Source organism: Octopus bimaculoides, chromosome 25 (genome assembly GCF_046866305.1).
Source record: "Octopus bimaculoides isolate indiv1 chromosome 25, ASM4686630v1, whole genome shotgun sequence".
NCBI lineage: Eukaryota > Metazoa > Mollusca > Cephalopoda > Octopoda > Octopodidae > Octopus > Octopus bimaculoides.
Window position 1 is genome coordinate 1,052,950 of NC_142952.1, and position 25,457 is coordinate 1,078,406.

Here is a 25,457-nt window from a genome sequence, read left to right on the forward strand (position 1 = left end):
TTCGTTAGTTAGATATTTCGTTCGCTATTTCTTGTGTTTGTTCGTTCGTTCGTTCGTTAGTTCATTCGTTTGTTCGATCCTTCGTTATTTCGTTTGTTCGTTCGTTCATTATTTCGTTCGTTCGTTATTTCATTCGTTCGTTCGTTCGTTCGTCCGTCATATAACGAACGAACTAGCGTACAAATGAACGAACGAACGAACGAACGAAGTAAAGAACGAATGGACGAACGAACGAACGTACGAAATAAGGAACGAACAAACGAAATAACGAACGAACGAAAGAAGAAACGAAATAACGAACGAACGACCGAACCAATGAAATAACGAACGAAGGATATAACGAAGGAGAGAAAGAAATAACGAAAGAACGAACGAAAGAACGAGCGAAATAACGACAGAACAAACGAAATAACGAACTAAATAACAACCGAACGAACGAAATAACGAATGAACGAACGAACGATTTAACGAAATAACGAACGTTCGTTCGTCTGCTCGTTATTTCGTTCGATCCTTCTTTCTTTCGTTAGTTATTTCGTTCGCTCTTTCTTTCTTTCGTTTATAATTTCGTCCGTTCTTTCGTTGTTTCGTTTGTTCGTTCGATCGTTCGTTCGTTCGTCCGTCACTTAACGAACGAACTAACATACAAACGAACGAAAGAAGAAACGAAATAACGAACGAACGATCGACAGAAAGAACGACATAAGGAACGAACGAAATAACGAATGAACGAACGAAAGAAGAAACGAAATAACGAACGATCGACAGAACGAACGGAGAAACGAACGAAGGATAGAAATAACGAACGAATGATATAACGAGAGTGAAAGAAATAACGAATGAACGTACGAACGAACGTTTGTTCGTTCGTTCCTTCTTTCTTTCTTTCGTTCGTTCGTTATTTCGTTTCTTCTTTCGTTTGTTCATTCCTTATTTCGTACGTTCGTTCGTTTGTACGTTAGTTCGTTCGTTAAATGACGGACGAACGAACGATCGAATTAACGAACGAAAAAACGCACGAAATAACGAGCGAACGAAATAACTAACGAACGAAAGAAGGAAGGAACGAACGAAATAACGAACGAATGTTCGTTCGTTCATTCGTTATTTCGCTCGTACGTTCGTTCGTTCGTCCGTCATTTAACGACCGAACTAACGTACCAACGAACGAACGTACAAAATAACGAACGAACGATCGAACGTACGAAATGAGGAACGAAGAAACGAAATATCGAACGAACGATAGACAGAATGAACGAAATAAAGAACGAAATATTGAAATAACGAACGAACGAAATATTGAAATAACAAACGAATGAACGAACGAAACAACGATCGAAATAACGAACGAATGATATAACTAAGGAGCGAAAGAAATAATGAACTAACGAACGTTCGAGCGAAATAACGAGCGAAATAAGGAAAGAACGAGCGAAAGAACGATATAACGAAAGAAATAACTAACGAACGAACGTTCCTTCTTTCTTTCTTTCGTAAGTTATTTCGTTTCTTCTTTCGTTCATTCGTTTGTACGTTAGCTCGTTCGTTAAATGACGGACGAACGAACGAAATAAATAAGGAAGGAACGAACGAAATTACAAACGAAAGAACGAACTATCGAACGAACGTTCGTTATTTCGTTCATTCAGTCGTTCGTTTGTTATTTCGCTCTTACGTTTGTTCGTTATTTCTTTCGCTACTTCGTTATTTCATACGTTTGTTCACTAATTCGATCGTTATTTCGGTCGTTCGTTAGTTATGTTGTTCGTTATTTTGTACGTTTATTTATTTATATATATATTTACTTATATAGATAGAGAAAGAGATATTTGTCATAATAAATAACTGTTAGGTACCTCAGTCACTTGTCATCTCCTCCCAATGGTTCAATGTCGAACGAAATCATAATTAGCTTATCTACCTGTATTCTGAGTTAATTATATATATATATATATATATATATATATACTCTTTTACTTGTTTCAGTTATTTGATGCAGCCATGCTGGAGCACCGCCTTTATAGTCGAGCAAATCGACCCCAGAGCTTATTCTTTGTAAGCCTAGTACTTATTGTATCGGTCTTATTTTGAGGCATTGTAGGGTAAGTGTGAGAGGCTGGATTTGGGCAGTGTTAACGTAAAATAAGTAGAATATTTGGGCCGGTTGAAATGCTAGAGAGTTGATGACTGAAACAAGGAAGAAAAGTAATTGAAAATTTCAAAGAAAACAAAATAGACATGAATCTGTTTGATGAATAGTTTATTCAATAATTAGGCAACGTTTGACTAAACAATATAGATTTCCATTTGGCATACAGTGAGCAGAGTGAGAGCATAGCAGAGAGAGAGAGAGATCAGAATGACAAACTGCAATAAATTTAGACAAAAATATGATAATATTGAAGGTTCAACAATAATTGTTTGACACAGAAAATCAATTTGTATAAAATAATAGCATGGAGACATGACAAAATGAAGGTGCAGGACACTTAACATGGTAGCCATGTGCATGCACGCATGCACGCTGGATTTCAAAAGCATTTTAATGTTAGAACTCAAAAAATGCATTTCTGTAATTAATTCAAGTAATATATATTTTTTTCCCTCCTGATTGTTAATTTGAATTAAACTTAAATTGGTTGTTATTAGAATAATTACTGTGACTATTTAATTAAAGAAATTTCTAAGTCTCACTGTCTCAAGTAAGATAACTTAAGAACTGACTGAAAAACGAAACACTGCTGCCAAAAGACAGGCAATGTAAATGCAAATAAATTTAGTATCAAGATAATGTTTTTTAAGGTTTGTAATCTTTATTTTCGAATAACTTATGATGCCCCAACTCCACAAATACAGAATATATATTACATGCAACACACAGAAATATACTCTTCCATGCACATACAAGTGATGGGTGCATGTATGGCACATGTATATGCATGCATACATTTTTATATATATACATACATATATGCGTGTGTACATATATATACATACATCGTATTTTACATACCTATCTCATAAATTTAGGACAATATACAAAAAGAAAAATAAGCATTTTTGTCTTCTTGTTTTTTTTTGTTGTTCAGGGGGGGGGGGTTTAAATATGTGATGAAAAAATATTTAAAGAGAAAGAAATCTACATTAGTCATGTTTTTATTTGCACTTTTTTTTCTTCTCACTCGATTGTAGATTTGTTTGTTTGTTTTTGTTTAACCTAAGAATATGTCAGACATGCCACCAGGGGGTTTGCTAACTCTGGTACTTGAACGCTTGGGACGATCATCATCATACTGAGCACCTGGAAAAGAAATTGAAGACATATATCAAACAAAGTCGTAAGAATCTGAATCGTTTTTGGTCCCAGAAGAAATGCATTTAAAATTAAAAATGAAAAAAACAGAAAAACAAAGAAAATCACATCTTGATCCTTGTGCTTGAGAAATTTGGCACTAAAAATCAAAAGTAAAGGAATAATTAAAAAGAAAATGAAAAAGAAATGATGCAATGTTTTAAATGAAAGCCTAAACTCTATAGTCTACAAATTTCCCCATAGAATGTGTTTTCTTTAAGTACTTCCAATTCTTTACATTTTCAATTTTTAGCTTTAAAAATAACTAAAAGATTAAATTACTTATCCTAAATATTTAGAAAACAATTACGGTAAAAATTAATTCATTTTATTATTTAATTATTAGTAGAAGTAGAAAGGAGTAGTCAAAAAGGGGGGAAACCATTATTAGGGACATAAGAAGGAGTGGAAGCATTAATAGGCATTTAAGAAGTTGGGGGGGAATGCTCCAACCAATATCATAAACAAGCAATCTCATGAAGTGAGTGAAATGTGGTTGAATGGATGAAACTTAAACGAAATTAGCATCGTCTTTCTTTTTCCATATTTATTTTCAGTATAATTATAATTAGATTCAATTTAATCTAGAAATTAATGAACCTGATTATAACTGAGGGATATAAGAGACTGAGACATTTAGAGTTTTGCCTCTGGTCCCCCTTCTCTCATACTTTTGCCCCTCATCTCCTAGTCCAAACTTTCCCCCTTGGGGTTCCATAATCTTGCAAACTGTATGACGCCTTCACTTATGACTTACTTGGTAACCTCACTGTGTAGCTTTGTACCAGAATTATCATAATTATCATGATTTTGTGTGTGTGTGTGTGTGTGTGTGTGTGTGTGTGTGTGTGTGTGTGTGTGTGTGTGTGTGTGTGTGTGTGTGTGTGTGTGTAACACAGTCGTATACATAACCAACCTTTGCTTACAATTGAAAAACCAAAAAATTTAAGCTAGAAGTAGTGAAGAGAAGAACCAACCCATAGCCTACCAAGAAAGAAAAATAAAAAGCCTGAACTAAAAATATTGAAGAATTAGAAAATAAGACATCCAAAACAGATGTTGGTGACTTCATATTAAATTGGGACGTTTCAGGTGTGATCCAAAATGATCTTCAGTAGTTTATTTATTTACAAACTTAAGATAAACCTACACAAAAAAATGCAAGGTGATGTAGCTACATGAGATTAATGACTGGTGATGTGAGATGTCCAAAATGAATATCTAAAATGGTGTGTATACATAATTTAGGGACTAGAAGACACATATGTTGAATAGGAAGAAATAAAGAAAGAAAATAGAATATTGACCCAGGAAATAATATATAAACCTACAGACAATTTGAAATATTGTAAAGCTTTGGTAAGGAAAGTATAAGATCTTCAATAGTATGAAGAGAATGCCCTAATGTACCAATATGTCAAAGTCAGGATAAAGAGTTCAGTTAGAAAATCTTGAAATAGTGGGAAACATTTAGATTACAGGTTAAAGAATAACAGGTTTAATTTATAGCTCCATCTTAATCAACAGTAACTTAACGATATGATTTCTAAAAAAGGACGAAATGGTTATATATATAATCTTAAGACTAGAAATTTTAAGACCTTTGAAATAAGCAAAAAGAATAAACAAATATATATATACTTTGCATTTTCTTCCTTATTCCTCAAATTCAAACTTCTAATCCTACCAAATATTATGAAGAAATGATTATCTCCCTTGTACTTAATGGCCATTAGGGGACACCATGTATATCAATATGTAATTTATCTAATAGCATGTTAAATAGTGAAGTCTAGAGGAACAATAGACAAAATCATTGTTTAGTGATGAGCAACGTCTTGGTAACATAGATACCTAATGTGTCAAGGGCGAACCATTAATATTTAAAATGTCCATTTTGTGTGGTGGATAGGTTGTGAAAAAGATAAATTATTGATAGCAGTTTCAATGTTTGAAATTTATAGAAGTAGCATCAATTTTTAATCCTTTGTATACTGTTGGATAAATACTTTCAGCAAGGGTCAGCTGTTTTGATTAAGTCTATTTCAGTAGCTCTAGTGTGCTCTTGCAGAGCGATATCCTCCATAGCATTGTACACAGATAAAAAAGATTACTATGGAAAAAACAAAGGAGTCAAAAGTATATGCTGACATTTAGGTGTTGGTAATCTTGAACAGTATCTGTTTTAGGTGGGGGAGGGGATTCAAGGGTGGTCTAGCTGAAGATAAATAAACAAATAAGCTTACCTCTAAATATAGTTAACGATACCTTTCAGGTTTTTACAACAGTTTTTTTTCTCCTTCCTTTTCTTGTGAGCTAGAATTAAGAATGTATCTGACCACTTCCCTATATAACTTCAATTGATATGGTCAGTTTACTGCCCTGAATTATTCTAACATAGGAAAACTAAATAATATTAAAACAGGCAAGAATTGACAACAAAAGTAAAATGATAACAAGACTCTAGAATCAAAATGGTGAAAAACATTTTCAGTTAAGAGCTAAACTATAAAATAATATTTGCATTCTAGATGTCATTTACATTGGTTTAAGCCTTCACCATTCAGATTATCAAATGTTTTGCTTAGTTTTTCACATTGTTTTGAACCAATCACATATTATCTTGAAACTTCAAGATTTCAACAATGTGAATGTTTATTTTTAGAATGACATTGTAGGGTAGGAATGAGTGGCTGAATCAGGTCACTTTTAACATAAAACAGGGAGACTATTTTGGCTGGATGTGACCAGTTTAAATACTAAAGGGTTAAAATTTAATTATCAACTTGAAATGATCATTTCCTAGACATATTTCCTAAAGCCACCCCACTCCCAATAATCTTGGCTTCTCTTTCTCTCACAATCTTGGAGGCATTGTCCTTCTTCGCGGGACAAAGGCATAAGAATAAAAGGGAGGGGGAAACAACAGAAGAGGATAACTACTGTAGATTGCCTTCATAGCAGTTGATTCCCACCCAAAACCAAGTATCAAGAGGTAAAACCACAATAACATTAAGAATGGAAGCCTAATACAGATTAAATACAATGGTAAGATTGATAGGTAGGCGGGAGGAGATTAAAAAAATAATTCCAAATGTGAAATTTCTCCAGTCACAATAATCAGTTTGGTACATGAAAAGGTCCAAAAAATTCATATAAGAAAGAAAGAAAGAAAAAAAGGAAAAACAAAATAAAGAAAAAAGTTTTTTTTTTTTTCAGTCAACAAAAATAACTTTGGAAAAAAGCGCATGCATATTTCTATAAGGCCTAAAAGACATTTGCATAAACCTGTTGTGTGGTTAACTGGAGAACCAAACGAAGCCAATCAGCAACAAAATTGAACACCAAAAGAATGGAAAAAAAAGAAAAAGAAAAACAACTACATATCATTCCTACAAAAAGAATTGTTGCAGGGGGGGGGGAGAAAAAATATTTGAGCTGGTCAAATGGGAGGGGGGGGGTGTTTGTGATAGTGTGTGGGGGGATACAGAACTGTCAGTTGAGAGTGGGGAGCGGTGTGTAACAACAACAGCAACATCAACAACAATAGTGAAGTGTTAATTTGTGTGTTTATGTTAGTGTTTATGTTCGGCAAGGGGAAGTAAACGTGGTAGGTGGGGGGCGTTTCTCTTCTTTTTTTTTGTTTTTTTTAAATATTTTTATGCTTCCACTGTTTATCATAAAATAAAACAGTTGCTAAGACTTCTCTGACGAATAACGAGCTAAGTAATTAATTAACTATAAGTTTAAAAAAAAAATCAGACTCCAAGAATTACATTTAAGCAAGTATGAAGCAAAACAAATAGAAACAAACAACAATTACCAGAGAAAGCTTCCCCCCCTCTCCCCTTCTCTTCATCGAGCAAATTTATATGAATATATTTATATATATTTACATGTATATATATATATATATATATATATATATATAGCGCATATTTCACATTTTTTGGTGCTTAAAAGCAAAATTAGGTGAAACACAGAAAAAGCCGACACAAAATCAAACATTTGATAAACAATGAATGACCGACATGAGCTGAGGATATAGAAACAGTAGTGAGAGAGAGAGAGGGAGAGAGAGAGAGAGGGAGAGAGAGAGAGAGAGAGGGAGAGAGAGAGAGAGAGAGAGAGAGAGAGAGATAAAAACTTGTTGAGACAAGAGAAGGATAAGAAAAAGGAAGATCGGAGCAAAACCACCCAAGATTGAAAGGCTGTAGTTCAATCAGAGGCAACAAGATTGAAATAGAAATTATATTGGGATAAAATTGCAGATTTAGGGAATTGGAGTAAAATTACATTTGGCTGCTGCTTTTGTCCATTCATTTTTCCATGCCGACATGGGTGGAGTGGTTTTTATTAGAGCAAGCATATTTATACAGCATAACTGAAAGCCACTCAACCATAAAGTAAGAGTAGAATTTGTTGCCAGTCAGGCAGGAAGAATGTGCCTTGTCCAGACACATAATTGCAACAGCTAAGGTGAGGAATTCTGTAGTGCTTTCATTTTGCAGCCATTGTTCCAAATAAATAAATGTCAATATAGAAACCGTTTTTATTTATTTATTCAATATCATCCATGCAGTCCAGTCAATGCTTGGCATATCAGACGGCTTATATACATTAAGTATGATACATAGATGGCAATTTTAATTTAATACTGCTTCAATTTCATACATAGGGCAGCTATTCACAACATCAGTGAACATTTTATTCACTGTTTCCCATACCAGAGGTAACAAATTCTCATCTGGCTAGGAGTATGCACCATTTTAAGGTCCAAAAAGGGTCAAATTGCAGTTGGCTTTCTCACTTGCCACTGCCCAAACGGATTTTCATCCTTCTCCAATGTTTCTTGTATTCCTGACATAGATGTCTACAAGAGATATTATATCTCAGGATAAGCAGTACAGTAACTGGCCTATTAACAGTGTACATACATTAAATATGACACAGATGGCTATTTCAAAAGTCATCAGGACTTTATTAACATTTAATTATATTTAATTAAAACACATAAGCAGTTTACTAATTAAACAAATATAATTATGAAAGGAATAAAATTTTTTTTGCAACTACAATGTTAAATGTTTTCTTAGGATGGCAAACTCTACATTGAATCTGTAGAAAAATTCACCCTAATTTGAAGCAATTTGCATTAAATTTCATTTTGGAACCTTTTGATTCTTATCTGTTAGTAGCATCTTCTCTAATTATATAAATTCACATGGTTCGGTAAGAAAAAAGAAAAAAAAAAATCACACAAAACCCCTGAAACTTGACAAACTTGTTGCATTAGTTTATATTTCATGTCTTGATAAGGTTTAAATAGATGCTGCTAAAATGGAAGATGAGGTTTGGTTTATTGTTGATTTCATAATATCTTTTTAAAATGTAGGGGTAGGGAGTACATTTACTGCTTTACAGTAAACAACAAATGTATATGCATGTGAATATAGAGGATGTTCGAAGATTTTTCCAGTGACACAGTAAGAAATGCAAGTGCCAGGTCCTGGAGCCATCTTGAGGTCACCATTGGTGGAAGCTAAGGGCAGCTACTTTCAGTAAACTGTCATCTCTCAACCATAATCTTGATATTTTTTAATTTTTTAAAATACTTTTATTTTTGGATGGGATAATGTATTTTCTTTCCCTTTCACAGCCTGAATACAGCGTATATATGTGTGTGTATATACAAGTAAAAAAGAGACAGAAACAAATGCACGAAGGAGTATAAATCACAGGAAATCGATAAAAGTGTCACTCAGAGATATTTATAATAGTTGTTATGTAGAAATAGACAAAAGGGAAGTCCATAATACTGATATGATGTATTTTGGTAGATAGAAGGTGAAGCCTTTAAAAACAGGCTTTGGATGGCCCTGCGTACCTGACAACAAATGCCAACAATTCCATTCGTAAGCTCCATTATGATACTAGGACACCCCTTTCCTTGTGGGACCTGTAGTACTTATTAGTATAGCAACTGACTTAAGTTGTTGATTGGTCAAAAGGGTGATGAATGTAGGCACAGGCTCAGTAGTTGATTGGTCCAAAATGTTATGACATAAGCACATGTATTGATGACAGAGCATTTGGGTGAATGTTGTATCAGTTAACTGGTCTGCAAAGGTGACGATGTAGGCAATGCTGTTGATGTCAGCCAGGACCAGACAAAGCATTGTTGTTCACAAATGCAAACCATGAATCTAAGGAATTACTGACACACCTTAATATAGCCATGAAATATGTATTACAATATATCATCATCATCGATATGAGAAATTCATTCAGAACAAATTAATCATTTATTTCTAATTATAACAATTCAACAGATCAACGTGTACCCAAGGAATTCATTTAATCATATAAACTTTAAGAGTCAATTAGTCGAACTCTTTGCCTCAGAACATCGACATTTGAGATTATCATTAAGAACAGTTAAAGGAACACAACAATTAAAAAAGAAAACGAAGTAATCTTTAATTTTCCTTCTGACAATTTACAGAAGAAGACAGGCTAGAATTAAGCTAAAAACATAAATAATTTCAGCTGAAACCAAAACCAGATGCCAGGATGTGAAGTAAATGAACATCAAGGTTAACCATAAATTTGATTTAATTTAATTTCATGGAGCATCAAGAGTAACTTGCTTGAGGCTACCAAGTACAGTTAGAAATTACATGTAGAAAGATGAAAGGAATAGAAATGGCTCAACTGAAGATCAAATATATGACAGAAAACCAATTAACAAGGAGCTAATTAGCATTCTATGTTACTCAAATAATGAATATCCAACCCTTTAGCATTCAGATTTCTCTGTCAAGTGTAATGCTTATTTATTTTTAGGATGACATTGCAGAGTAGGTGTGAGAGGCTGGATCTAGCTAGTTTAAATTCTAAATGATTAATCAGTAGTGATGATGATGGTTGTGATGACTTAAACATTATAATTCTTTAGAATTTAGAAAGATTGTTCTTTTGACATTTAGTGCGTTATGAGAGAGACTATTTGTGGTTGTTCCTAGACAAGCTGAGGATATCCTTAACGTGATTATTATTATAAAGGGGGAGGAAATGTTCTTTACTAAATTCTGATATTTACTTCAGGGCTTATGAGTTTATAAGGATTGCTAACCGTCTCTTAATGTATCTAGACAGACACATACAGGCAACTCTACACATAGACACAGTAACATATCCACACTAACAACAAATACATACACAGCTACAGAGGAACACACAGACAGAATGTTCCTGCATAAACAAAATAAAGGCAACAACAGAATGGGAAAAGTTTAGGCTTTGACACAATATTGTTTCATTTTTGATATACGGGTATGGCTGTGTGGTTAAGAAGTTAGCTTCCCAACCACATGGTTTCAAGTTCAATCTCATTATGCAGCACCTTAGGCAAGTGTGCTTTATTGTAGCTCTGGGCCAACCAAAGCTTTGCAAGTAGATTTGATACAGGGAAACTAAAAGAAACCAATTGTGTGTGTATTTGTCTATTTACATAAATACACACACACACACACACACACACACATATACATGCATGCATATGTGTGTGTTGGCATTTGTGTTTCTTTGAAAATTGCTGAACAACAAGCAGTGACATAGTTGTCTGTCTATAAGCTCTGCATTTCCCATACATGTGGAATAAGAGATCCCTTGCTTGAAAAACAGATAAGGGTTAGCAACAGAAAACCATGCCTCAGTAATATATATTATTTGTCTAGCCCATTCCAGCAAGGGAAAATGGGTGTAAAAACGTACTTCAAAGTACAATTTAATTTACAATTTTGGAGGACAACATTCAAGAGGGAATATGCACTGTCTAGTTTGGTTCATTGATTTTTTACAAACAACACGAATAGCGACCAAATTTGTGACTAGGGACAATGAAGATGATGCTTCTCAAAAGGACAGGTTTCTGTTGACTGAAGGGAAAGCAAAGCTTTCAAATTTTGGCACAAGGCCAGCAATTTTGGGGAAGGAGGTAAGTCAATTACATTGACCCCCAGTGTTCAGCTGGTACTTCATTTACTGAGCACAAAAGGCAAAGCCGACCTCAGTGAAATTTGAACACAAATGAAAGGCAGCTAAGCGTTTTGCCCAGCATGCTGCCTTATTTCTTTTTAATATTAGAATATGACGGAGATTTGCCAATATATTTAATATAGCTTCCCTTTTCTTTAAAGGTGACATGGCTTCTATTTCTAGCAAGCTATATGTCCATGTACAGGCTCACTCGTTAGCTTGTTTTATAGCCTTTACTGTAAGATACCAACGATCCATCCTGCAGTGAATATGACACGTGGAGATGAATAGGTTTTGAAAGATTTTGTAACGTAGGAGTGATAAACATTGTAACACATTGCGACTGAACAAGAATATCTTGTCATAGAAGAAACATTGTAACAAAAATTCTTGTAACTTAAAAAACATAACTTAACACATTTGTAACAAGTTAACAAGCAATGAAACCTAACAAAATATATTGTAACATAACAAACTGTAACCCAAGAAACATTGTAACAAACACTGTAACATAGCAACAAAGAAATTGCAACATAAAAAGTGTAACAACATTAATGTGCCAACAAATAATGTAACACACAGCCTAAAAAATATTGTAATCTGACAAGTAACATAAGATTGTAACATAGCAATGCAACAAACATTGAAAGATAAATACTGTAACAAACATTGTGACACAAGAAACAAGTGTAACAAACCTTATAAAGTAACAAGAAACATTGTAACATAAGAAACACTTGTTATGTTACAAAGTATTTGAATTCAGCAATAAAATTACAAAATATAAACTAACAAGGAATAAAACTGGATTTAACGATAAACTACATCATAGTTTGAAATACTAATGGTGACTGCCTGCTTAACCTTTTTGGCACCATATTTCTGTGGATATATGCTGCCTTGCTTACAGTTAATTAAAAAAACAACAAAGAATTTAGTAAAATATCTGTGTCATTATTAGGCTGACAGTTTGGAACTGAAATGAATATGACATCTTGATGGGTGGTTTTAAGTTAGATCAGTTTAAAACTGGGAGCTTGTATTGTAGAAGCAGGGACTGTCTCAGGCAGTTGGTATCAAAAGGGTCAATGCAGTTTGACCATCTGGTTTGGTGTACTTTCTTGATATAAAGTCATCCACCCCCAACTAATTACCCAGAGACGAAAATTGTCCAAGTTATTTAAGAAACCACCTTGACAAACTAACATCAACCATATCATAAATTGTGTCTAAATTTTGGCACAAAGCCACCTTAGGGATTGATAACACACAGAGGCAGTTTAGACACCAGATTGTCTTTCTTGTTTGCTTTCAGCATAAAAGCTTTGTTCACATATGGACCTCAAACTTTCCCAAAACCGTCTGAAAACCCCCACATAACCATTTTTGTCCACAATGCAGAAATACAAACTCACAACACGTGTGGAACTGAAACCAACAAGCATTCTCTAAATAATGGCTCATCCAAAACTCTGTTATCTCATTTTATTGTCTGATGATAGCCTCAGCTACTTGCCAAACTCTATGTCCTTCCTCACAAAATATATTATTTTATTCTTTTACTAGTTTCAGCTCAAGTGCTGCAGCCATGCTGGAGCACGGCCATTAACTTCTCCAAAACCACAATTCTGTCCATATTTTTCTCTAACAGCTAATATACAATACTTCAACTTAACATTAATCAAATTATACCTTAATTAGCTTTCATTAAACTAACCTTATGCACTGCTACATTTGCACTAAAACCTAGCCACATGCATGATTACAGCAAACTATGCACTCTCAACTCCAGAGTTTAAATCATGTCCTGTTACATCAAACATTTAAAAACAACAAACAACTTATGAATACTCTCTAACCAAAGAGACATTCGCCACAAAAGTATTTCTACTACGACCGAGAATTCTAATGAGTAACCAGGTTTTGTTTTAAAAAATTTACCTTAGAAGGTATGTAATGATGTATACAAATTTTAGCCATTTCACACACCTTCAAAATGAACTCATCTAAACAAACGGTCTATGTCTGAACCTGGTGGTTTAAAATGTATTATTACTGGTGGTAGTTGTAGTAGTAGTAATAATAGCAGTTGTTTTCACTAACATTGCACACACATTAGTATACACAGCATGCACAATGACTGACCATTCTGAAGTAAACAGTCGATGTCCAAATTACTAGCATCAACTGCAGGAAATCTACACAACCACCACACTCATTTGACATGCAAATCAATAATTCCATAAAGAAGCTCAAGTAATATAAAGACTTGTGTGTGTGTGTGTGTGTGCGGAAAAAGAAAAAAGCAATGGGGTTGAGCTGAAAGTTTAACTGGAAGAGCTGGATGTACTAACACAAATTTATTAATACTACCAGTAATTTTAGAGGGAAAGTTGCTCATCAAAGCATGCAGAAAGACTCATTATTTCAAATCCTAGTTTTTTTTTTTTTAATGTTCTTTTCCCCTACCCCCACTGAAGTAAAAACAGAAAATAAAAAAAATCAACCTTAGATTAGTTTTATTTTTTAAAATGTAGTCAAACACCAACAATAAAACCACAATGTGTATTTAGGGGAAAAAAAAATATTGTTTTAAAAATAAAACAAAATAAGCCAACATTAATTAGCAAGAAATACACAAGAAGTTATTTTTCTTTACTGCCCTTTTTTTAAATACTAAAACTATAATAAAAGTGTTTAGCAGGAACAGGGGAAAAATAAAACTTCCCTGAAAAATATCAGGATAAAAAAACAAACAAACCCCAAAACAAAATCCCTGTCACCAAAACAATCAACCAATAAATAAATAAATAAAAAAAAACTATTTACAACACCCAAAAGAAAAATCTTTTTCAGAAGTCAAATTGGCTGCTGTGGGCTCAGAAGCTACCGAAAAAAAGGGTCACTGAAGAGTTAACCTGATGTAAAAAATTAGGAGGAAGAAGTTTCATAAAGCAACTTGAAGGTAAAGAAATTCTTCAAATCCTTCAAAAGAATATATATACACATAATGTATATGATATGTATATGATATGACAAATGTATGTGTGATTCTTAAACATTCTAAAAGAAAATATTTCAAGGATATCAGCTAGTCCCACATTTGGAAAATGGTGGGGTTTGTGTTGGTACAGCATTCAGCATTTTCTACTTTGTAAAGATTCCCCTAAATTTCTAATTAGCTTCAATTTAGCTCAAACAATGAAAATCTAAAAACCTGACTTGTGTTATCAGAAACAGATGTCTGAATGAATCAGGGTGGTACTTAAACTGTTAAATATCTGCTGTTTTAAAGGGACTTTGGAACAGGAGAAATTGTTTCATTAAATAGAAAAGAAAAATATATTATTAATACAATATTGATAATGGTTTCAAATTTTGGCACTGGGCCACCCTTTTTTTTTTTTTGGCGGGAGGGGGAAGTCGATTATTTCAACCCCAGTAGTTAACAGGTAAATTATTTTGTCAACTCCAAAAGGATGAAAGACAAAATCAACCTTGAAGGGATTTAAATCTGAACCTGGAATGTAAAGAGTTGGAAGAAATATCACAAAGCAGTTTTCAGAAGGTCAAACAATTCTGACAACTTAGTTGTAATAACAATCCTTTCTGCTATAGGTACAAGGCTTGAAATTTGTGGGGAGGGGGCTACACTGACCCCAGAGTTTGACCAGTACTTATTCTACTGACCCCAAAAGGATGAAAGGCAAAGTTGACCGTGGTAGAATTTGAACTTAAAATGTAGAGACAGAAGAAATGCTGCTAAGCGTTTTGCCTGTCGCTCTAACGATTCTTCCAGCTTGCCGCCCTAGTAATAATAATGATAATAATGGTAGAAGGAATGATGATAATTTGTGAGTAAAATGATATGCTGATCAAATGGATGGAACAATGTTTATTAAAAAACAAAAGTCTATGATAATTTGATTGAAAAATGATGTTTATGATGAAAGAAATATCCCAAGGGGTTTTTCCAATACGTATCTACCAATGTAAGAACTCGTAGAATTATCTAGAAAATGAGTGAGTAATAAAGAACATTCACTGAGATGCTGCCATGTTATGATATGAAGCTGTGAAAATTAATACAAAAATGAAATCAAAAAAGGTTATTAGAAAAGTCATTGAAAAAAAAAAAAAAACCGAGGAGATATGTGAAGATATATTTATATGAAGAATTATCAGGAAGGTTTTTTTGGCAGTTGAGAGACGAGTCACTCAGTCCATTCTAGAGTTGCTAGAAAGCTCAAATCAGCCAAGATGAGTGGTGCATTGGAAAGGGGCCTACTCACTGTTTGAATGATAATCCCTCCTTCGTTGGTTATTTCCTTGTTCTATTGAGAAATGAAAATTTTATGTTAAAGCTTTGCCAACTGGAAAAAAAATATTCCATGATTGATTGAGTCAAGTGTTAGTGAGGGTTAGTTTAGAATGGAATTAATTTACTGCCGGCTGCTGGCATATCTTACGTGGCTGGAATTTCGTTGTTCAATTCATCCTTTGCCAGAGATAGAGAAAGAGAGACAGGAAGCGAGAAAGAAAGAGAGAGAGAGAGAGAGAAAGAGAGCGAGCGAGTGAAAGAATAGGTTTGTTTTTGTATTACACAGTCACATCGTTAACGTTGTCCCTAACTGAGGGAAATTATACTTCAATTAATTTAGCCTAGAAGTATCAACTACAGTGAGGGTGGCATTGCTCAGATCGTTAGCTTATTACCTATGATATTTCAGCATTTAATGGTCAATGACAGCAATTTATGGTGAAATAAAAGTTTGTTCTAGACTTTGCAACAAATAGCGGAACGCAGACAGTGAGTCCAAACTTCAGGTCCAGGAAACGGTTTGGCTAAAATTAAACACAAGAAAGAGCATCGACTATTTAAAATTTCCTGCTTGTTGAAGAGCAGATCGGTGTCTTCATTTTATTTTTCATAGTCAAGACAAAAAAAAAATAAAATGCTTAATATACAAGGCATTGCCTTGTTTTATTTTATTTTTTTAGTGTCACATAAGCTAGGGTAGCCATTGCTTATGACAAAAGAAAAAAGAGAAATAAGGAAAAAAATAAAAAGTGTTCTCTGGAAATGGTTTAAATTTGCAAATAAAGCATAAAATTGCTGTCAAAGAGAGCAAATGGAACATTTAGGGAAGAGCCTTAAGCAAAGGAAAACACAGAAGCACAAGGAAATTCTAAATGGAAATATCTCCACGAAGGCAGCAATGGAACTTCTGAAGAATTCTATAGAAAAGCAAAGCCAAATAAATATGAGCAAAGCAGGATAATTCATCAATTCTGACTTTACATTGATAGAAATTATTCACACTGATGTATAACACACTCTCACACACACACTTGTAGATATATATACATACATGATATAGCTATTTTCTAATTTTTTTATTGAGATAACTAAACTAAGAATCGAAGAATTCTGATGGCCAGGAAGTCAACAACTTAAAGATTTATGTGCATCATCCTACCTACCACGAGAGAGAGAGAGACTGAGGTGTCTGGAACTGGTGGAGGAATTAATGAGTGTCCTGACATTATTAATATAATATGATAACAGTTTCCTTCTGAGTACTTTATGTACATTACTCTACAACTGGAGAGAGAGAGAGAGAGAGAGAGAGAGAGAGAGTGAGAGAGAGAGAGTGAGTGAGTGAGAAAGAGAGAGAGAGAGAATGGTGTCTAGTGGTTGTAAAATTAATGAGTGTATTTACATGGTCTCAGCCTTTAACTTAGAACAAAGAAAAAGTCCAACAGTAAAAGTCAAATGCCATAAGCTATGAATCATAGAAAAGACGGTGCAAGGGAAAAGTTTGCTTTACTATGCTGGAATGGCTAAAACACATCTATTTAAGTGGCTCTACGTGGTTCCACTAACCGTTTCTCATTCCTGTTATTTTCTGAAGTTGCCATCAGCAAATAAGAACTAACTAAAAGCATATCTCTTACATAGATGTGTGTGGTGCCCTCTGCATGGTTATCGATATAAAGGGAGATAATTACTTCCTCACAGTGTGAGGCAGGCTTAGAAATTTGACGGTAGCCGTGGAAAAGAAATGAAGTGCCTTAGTCAAGGATACAATGCACTGCCCAGTTCAGGAATCGAACTCACACACTTATGACCATAAATTCTAACCACTTGGCTATGTGTCTTCACACACTAAACTAACAGCAAATATCATTTGTTGCTTTGTTATATTATTCACCATGTTGGTCATGTTGCCTTTACAGAATAGAGACAGCTTAAAGCAATGAGGACTCTTTTAGTCTTGTGGAGCACAAAGCAACCCCACAAGTGTTGGTACTCTGAAGAAATGCTTTTAGTTCCCTCTGGAACAGGGAACAGGGACAAACTAAGATTATACGAAACTCTCAAGTCTTGCTGGGCAAAGATATGCTCTTGTGTGCCAGTGACTCAAATAGAATTCACCCCAGTACATATTGGGAGATGGTTGGTTTTAGGAAGGCCACCTAACCATTGAAATCATGCCATAAGTGGAATGTATGAACAAGAATGGTTCATTTGATCAGTCCAATCTGTGTTTGCATGCAAAGCAGATGTAAAATGAGGATAATGGTACAGATCTTTTACTGTATAAAACAACAAAAAAAAACCCCATTAAAAATAATGATCTTGTATCACACAGACTTAACTGCATGAAAATGTGCAAATAACTTTAGATCAAATTGTAGTGTAGGGAAATTTGAAAATAGTAGCTTAATGTAATCGCTAATTTCAGGTGTGGCTATAGATGCACCTTTGTACATTTGAGGTGTGTCTGTAAAGTCACTCAGAATAGGTCTTATACTACATAAGGGATTAGGTTAACCAAAGGTCTTTTCCTTGGATAATAATAATATAGCGAGATTCCAGGTTTCCTTTTACATGTAAAATAAACAAAAAATAAATCACACAAATGCAAATCAAGATAAAAATCAATTAATACAATTAAAATGAAAAAAAAGAGAGAAAAGCATTTAAAGCCAGGGAATCAATACTGGGACCAAAAAGAAGAAAAAATCTTTTTAGTTTTTTTTTGACGACCAAGAGAAAAAAAAAACAACAAAAATAAACAATACAATGATTGGTAAAAGATTAAAGACAAAATGGCAAGACATTTAGATCAGATACAAAAAATAGGGGAAAATCTAGTTGCAATCAACCAAGCTGTGATATGAGATGATCAAAGGGGACCACTCAGTGTATCTTGCCTACAGGAAAAGGGTTGAGCAGCAGGGCTGTCACCTCTTCTCCACAAACAGGCTAGAAAACTTCCAAGAGAAAGCAGAGATCCTAGCAGAGGTGGACAGACACTAATGTGCTGTAAGAAAGCACAGAAAGAAACGGTTTCCAAGAGGGAAAAAAGAAAGAGGTGATAGTCTCGCTGTTATTAAGAGTGGTTTGTGCTTCAGAAGTTTGCTTCTCAACTACATGGCTTTGGGTTCAGTTCTATTGCATGGCACCTTGAGTGCCTTCTTCAAAGCCAATGCCTTGTGAGGGAATTTGGAAGACAGAAACTGAAACAAGCCCATCACAGGCACGTGTGTTTGTGTACTCTTGTCAAAACATCATGTGATGGTTTGTAAGATGAGCATCGTCGTCATAAATGTGATGTTGTTCATATCCAGTCTTCCACAAGAACAGGTCTGGTCATGAGGAAATATTACCTTACTTGGAAAACAAGGTAAAGATTGGTGACAGAAAGGAATCAGGGTGAAGGAAATCTGCCTCAACAGATTCTGTCTGACCCAGTCAAGCATGGACAGTAAACGTTAAAGGGTGATGATGATGTTAATAACTTCGTTAATTAAATATTTGATGGTTTGGCAACATAGATTGATTAAATAAGTACCCAACTTTAAAAAAAAAATGTACTGGGGTTGATTTGCTTGTCTAAATCTGAAAAGGGTGGTGCTCCAGCATGGCTGCACTCCAGTGAGACAAAGATAAGTAAAAAAAAAAGAGGTTTTAAATTTTCGTTGTTGAAGAAATAATTTATTTTTCCTTCATCAAAATATTGTAAGGTTTGAGAAGAGACCAGATTTGGCTGGATTAAATACTAAAGGATTAAAAGTAAACTCTGCTCTTCTGGTGCAAGAATCCAGGGGAAGATTAAGGACGAACATTTGTAAAAAAAAGTTGAATAACTGAAGTGTAACTTACCACTCAATGTAAAGCTAGAGTCTTGCTGGTTGCGAGCACCGCTTTGAGTAAGTGGTCGAGCATGGAATGGTTGAAGATCATGTAAAATAGGATTATCTGACTTCCTTGTGTCAAATTCCTCAGGAGCCATTATTTCAACAACAGTTCCAGTGTATGGGTCACGTTCAACTTTTTTGGGCATCCTTGCCTAAAGAATACAAGAAGAGAATATTATTGTATAATCGTATTTATTTATTTGCATATCATATGCATTCATGCACAAGGTCCTTCGTCCTTAAGACTTGCTCTGTTTTGGTGCAACAAGTGCCACAAACCCAATACTTACCAGGTTGCAGGATTTGTATGAAGTAACCTTTTCTTATACAAACTGCTAAAGAGCAGAAAGGGTGGTGGAGGGGCTCATCTGATCTGGGTCTCATAGGGTGTGTGGGTGACCTTCTTCTGGAAGTACTTCTGTTACCTGCTAATTAATCTAAAGCTGGGATCCTGATAGGTGTTACTACCCTGGATTAGGGTAGACTTGGGAACAATAATGGCCAAGGAGGGGGTCCACACTACTGATAGTATCATCTCTGCAAGCAACCCACTCCTCATATACTTTCAATATATAGGTGTAGACATGGCTGTGTGGTAAGAAACTTGCTTCCCAACCACATGGTTCCGAGTTCAGTCCCACTGCATGCCATGTCTTCTATTGTAGCCTCAGGCTGACCAAAGCTTTGTGAGTGGATTTCGTGGATGGAAACTGAAGGAAGCCCATCATATATATATATATATATTTATTTGACTAAAGGTGGTGCTCCAGCATGGCCGCAGTCAAATGATTGAAACAATTAAATGAATAGAAGAATATCATATTTACAACCAAGGCGGAGAAGTGGCGGAATTGTTAGCAGAGCGGGCAAGACGCTTTGCAGCATTTTGTCTGTCTTCATGTTCTGAGTTCAAATTCCACCAAGGTAGACTTTTCCTTTTAGTGCCGATAAAATAAATATCAGTCAAGCTATTCCCCATCCCCTCAAAATTGCTGGCCTTGTACCAAAATTTAAAACTAACATATTAAACCCACTCCCCAAATACTTTTAATATATTTGCAGTCAACACACTCAGCATGTACTGTCAATGCCATTTTTACAAATCAACAACATATTTGATGCAAACGAGATCAAAAAGAATGCAGAAAAACCCTCCAACAAATTCACTAACAGGGGAAAAAAAAATGAGTGAAAAATTTTCCTGTATTTCTTATTGAAAGATCCTGAAAGAAGTGTCCAATACTTACACGTTCGCGACCTTCAACACGTCCATATACAGTTTCAGCAAAGGGTGGCATAGGAATGAAACGACCGAGCCCTTGAGATACTTTAAGCTGAAATTAATAATAAAATAATAAAAAAGGGGATTTTAATATTAGATTAGAAATAATTAAAATTAGAGGGAATTTACAAGAATGAGTTAAATTAAATGAGCTTTTGATAATCTTGGTGTAAAAAATTAAATTGATTACATTTACACACATATGCACATGTTTTTAAGTTATGAAACAATTTGTTGTGATATTTGAATTTTCTTATTGTTAAATAAAATTTCATCAAACTATTTCTCAGTCATTTAATCTCCTTATCCTCTTCTCTCGTATTCTATATTCCATATGTTTTGTAGAATGATACATTAAGGAGCTTTTCTTATGAGGATGGCTGGATTACTTGAAACCATATATTGTGACTTACATTTATATATATATCTCTTTTTTTTTTTGGAAGAGTGAATCTCAAAGCACATAAAGCTATAAACAGTATGTGAATATTGCAAAACCAGAAAAACACACACACAATGAGCCTGACAAAGGCTAGCACACTGAAACTTGAAGATCTCTTTTCTTTTTGTTAAAGTTTAATACACACATTCTATTAAAAGGTATTGAATGATTCTTCAGTTTAATGTTAAATTGCTTTTATACAGAACTTCACACACACACACACACACATGAGAGAGAGAAAGAGAGTGGCTATGTCTCTTGAGGAATGACTGAAAGAGTATGATTCCTGAATACAAACAGCTAAGTTGGGGTTCCTGTGAAATGACATTACTTGTAGAATGTGTAACTGGGAGATCAGAGAAGCAGCGTTCCAGGTAGAGCTGCTACTTGTCAGAACTGAGAGATCACAGCTCTAACCCCATGGACATGGGGTAAGAATATCTTGGGGGGGGGGGGGGATGAATCAATGGACAGGTTTTTACAAGGCAAACCAATCAGCAGGAGACCCAGAGTAAGATGGTTGGATAACAAAACTTCCATCAGCTCAGTTGGTCTTTGTTGGCAAATCCAGCCAGAGCAAGTGATGACTGTTGCTTCAGATAGGATGCAACGGAACGCTGCCCTGATGATCCTCCCAAGAATAAGTGGGTGAATGAGATGAGATAAGAGAGAGAGAGAGAGAGGCTTTTCTTACCTGGCCTTCATCTAAGACGACATGTCCTCCCATTATGACATATAATGGTACTCCATGGCAAACCATACCCTCAAAAATATTAAAATCACAGGCCTGGTGATGAGTTTTAGCAGAGATTGTACGAGTTGCATTTGGATCCCAAATAACAAGATCAGCATCTGAACCTACAGCGATTCGCCCCTAAAAAAAATAAAAATAATAATAAACAAACAATAATAAAAGACAATGTCTGAGATGCATTTAAGAGAGTAAGTGAGCAATTACCATATTTACTTGTATATAAATTGCAATATTTTTATACTTGATTTTAGCTGGAAAAACTAGAGTGTGACTTTTACGAAGAGCAAAGCTAAAACTATGAAAGGAAAAAAAAAAATTTATATCAAAATTTAACGCTAAATTAGGAGTGTGGCTTCTATGTGAGTAAATATGGTAATTCATTCTTAATATTTCCAATGCAAATTTAGGAAACGAAAATAAACCTTTCCATTACATTTCTATGGAAATACACTTCCATTGTTTCAATTACCTTTAAAAATAGGAAGAATTTAATAAAATAAGAGCCGTTATTATTCTGGTGTTTGGAACATATTAACATTGAAATTTCTGAGGAACTTTTAAATTTACATGTCTTTAAAACAGGATGTTTGCATCCTAGATTTAGATGAAGTTTGAAATTAGAATTAAAAAATATAAGGGAGATAACTGTTCTTACCTTCTGGGGATAAATATTAAATATCTTAGCTGCGTTAGTACTGGTTACTGCCACAAATCTACATGGATCCATTTTCCCAGATTGCTAGAAAACAGAGACAATATTCAGAAATTTTACTGTAGGACTTAATAAAGTAAAATAGTGCAGACATTTAAACACATTTACACAAATAAAAAAAAGAAAAGAAATTTAGATGAACAGAATGCCAAATCTTTTAATGTTAGATAAATTTGTAGACGAGTGTGATCAAAGTATATTTATTGATAGGTATGGCCAAAAATGTCATAGAAAGATGTAATCAGATTTGTAGACCACTGTGGTCAAAACAAAGCTATAAACGGGACATTCAAAGCAGATGTGGTCTGAGGAAGGTACGATCAAAACAGGTGTAAATGAAGAAAGATTTTGTAGAAAGACAAAAGTGATTGAATACATACCACACCCTTTTCCCAAATCACAGACATTCTGTCTTCCACTCCATTAACTCCATTAGGTATGCGTCTAAAATCATCTTTACCCAATGCCTTTTGTTCAGCATTAAATGTACAGTTATCGGTACCTGTACATTGTAGGTCATTGCTAGAAAATAAAGGAAGAATCATTAGAATTGACCACGGCAAAGGAAGAACATGGGGGGGGGGAGTGGAGAGAAGGATCCTCATAAGAAGAGGACAAAGGACCAGAACAAATAGGGAGATCACAGTGCTAGCAAAGACTCCTCAAACCCATGCAAGCATAGGAAAGTGGATATAAAATGATAATGACCCTAAGGTGTAGTGCTGTGGGACTGAACCTGAGACCCCAACTAATGTAACAACAATAAAAGAAAAAGTATCAATAATTACTTTGATAAAAGATCCATCAAATAACCTGGGGTAGTTGTATCTGCTCTAAGGGGTGGACTCATAACATGACCAGCAGCATGGCGCCAACATTTGTTCCAATAATGTGTTCCATCCGTACCTAAACTAGCTGCTATTGGTTCACCAAAAACTATTTTTCCTGTTAACATTAAAAAACAAAAGAGTACATTAAACTTAATCAAAACAAGAAAGAAATACATATTTATGGAAAATCCATTAAGTTCAATCCATGAAGTGCTAAGTTAAAATAACCCTCCACGTAGCTTGGTTAATATAAATACATCATTGAAAGGCAAATTCACTGTGGCATTTGTCCAGAAGTAACATCTCTAATGTACAAAGCATATCCAGAAGAGATATTATCTCTGGACACATGCCACAGCAAATTTGCCTTTCAATGATGTATTTACATTAAATATGACATAGAGGGAGCAATTAAGTTATGAATTTAATAATATATGTGCAGATATGATTTACAATGATATATTCTTTACAAGGATATATTATAGTTAAGAGAAATTCAAAATTTAGGTTTTTTTTTTACAAAATCAGTTAATATAGTTTGTATATGTTACATTCAAATAAACATCAGATGTATATACATACACTTTACATCCACGCACATACAATCATACAAACACATGTATGCACACACATAACATACATACAAATGTCTACCACATGGTCCTGTAGATGCATTCACATATATGTGAATGCACCTACATGACCATGGTGTATACACACGCATACATCACATGTATGCAAACACACACTACATTATATGCAAACACCCCCACCCACCTACATCCCACCACACATAAACACCCTGGCATAGAATTTCAAAAACACACACCAACACGTATACGAAAACATACTTACACATATGCACATGCAAATATACTTACACACAAATACATTTCAGTACACACACACACACACCCTTGAATACTTATCTAAGATTTATTTCAAAACAAGATATAGCAATGAAAATTGATAATAAATAATAGAATTCGTAGACAAAAAAGAAAAAGAAAAAAAAGGTGGGAGGAGTGGGGGAGGATGCAACACAAGGCAGACATTTTGATGTCATTCACAGTGGACCAATACTAATAACTTACTGCAATGAAAATGGTGGACTAATTATACATTTGCACAAGTCTACCAAGGTCATAGTATAAATATAAACTTGCATCTACACATTATATTAACATATATTACACATTACATTAGCATATATAATAATATGCTGGACCTACTGACTGTTGGGTTTCTAAGAACCAATGTTCCCTAATTGTCTAACAGATCTATGCCGGCCTTTTCAAATATGGGCAGAATTCATTCAGAAGGATTTTTACAGTTTCTTTCCATCTAATTTCACTCATCGATCTTGAGACAGCCCTGGGTTATGAAGTACCAAACATCAGGATCAAAATTAGGACCTCCTGAATGTAAAGTAAACTTTTTTTTTTTTGTAGTAGCTCTAGAAGTGGAGATAATTATAATGACTCAACAATTTATGCCATGCATGGTACTTGATGTATTTGTTACATTTTGTCATAGTTGACCGGCACAAACCAAGTTTATCAATGTATTTCATTTGTAGTTAGCCTACGGTTCACTGGTTTACAGTATTATTTCCCTGACTTGTTCAACCACCACCACCACCACCATTTTTGAATACTAAATATCTTCCTACATAAAAGAGTGAACTAGTAAGGCAGTGGGAGGAGCTAATAACCTTCAGACACTCAAATATGTTGGGGTTTTTTTTTCTTCTTCTCATCAACAAAAATGATCTTTAAGCATTCCTTATGGTTGAATAAATCATTTTGCTGTGTTTTGTACAATTCTCTAAATTCAG

General features: G+C 34.5%; 1 protein-coding gene across 26 annotated transcripts in view; it reads right to left on the reverse strand.

Annotated features, from left to right (window-relative positions):
* Positions 1-2,243: 2,243 nt before the first annotated feature.
* LOC106870763 (dihydropyrimidinase) overlaps positions 2,244-25,457 on the reverse strand; it is a 181,081-nt gene continuing 157,867 nt past the window's right edge. For 8 of the 26 annotated variants that reach the window (XM_089342248.1, XM_089342247.1, XM_089342238.1 and 5 more), the window contains exons 9-16: positions 23,579-23,735; positions 23,171-23,312; positions 22,734-22,817; positions 22,019-22,198; positions 20,848-20,934; positions 19,566-19,752; positions 15,685-15,726; positions 2,244-3,301 (exon numbers count right to left, since the gene is read on the reverse strand). In XM_089342248.1, the coding sequence (XP_089198374.1) occupies positions 3,213-3,301; positions 15,685-15,726; positions 19,566-19,752; positions 20,848-20,934; positions 22,019-22,198; positions 22,734-22,817; positions 23,171-23,312; positions 23,579-23,735 (968 nt within the window). In that variant the 3' untranslated portion in view covers positions 2,244-3,212. Of the gene's footprint in view, positions 3,302-15,684; positions 16,238-19,565; positions 19,753-20,847; positions 20,935-22,018; positions 22,199-22,733; positions 22,818-23,170; positions 23,313-23,578; positions 23,736-25,457 lie in introns of all 26 variants that reach the window. The other 18 variants (XM_089342252.1, XM_089342251.1, XM_089342240.1 and 15 more) reach the window with 3 other exon arrangements.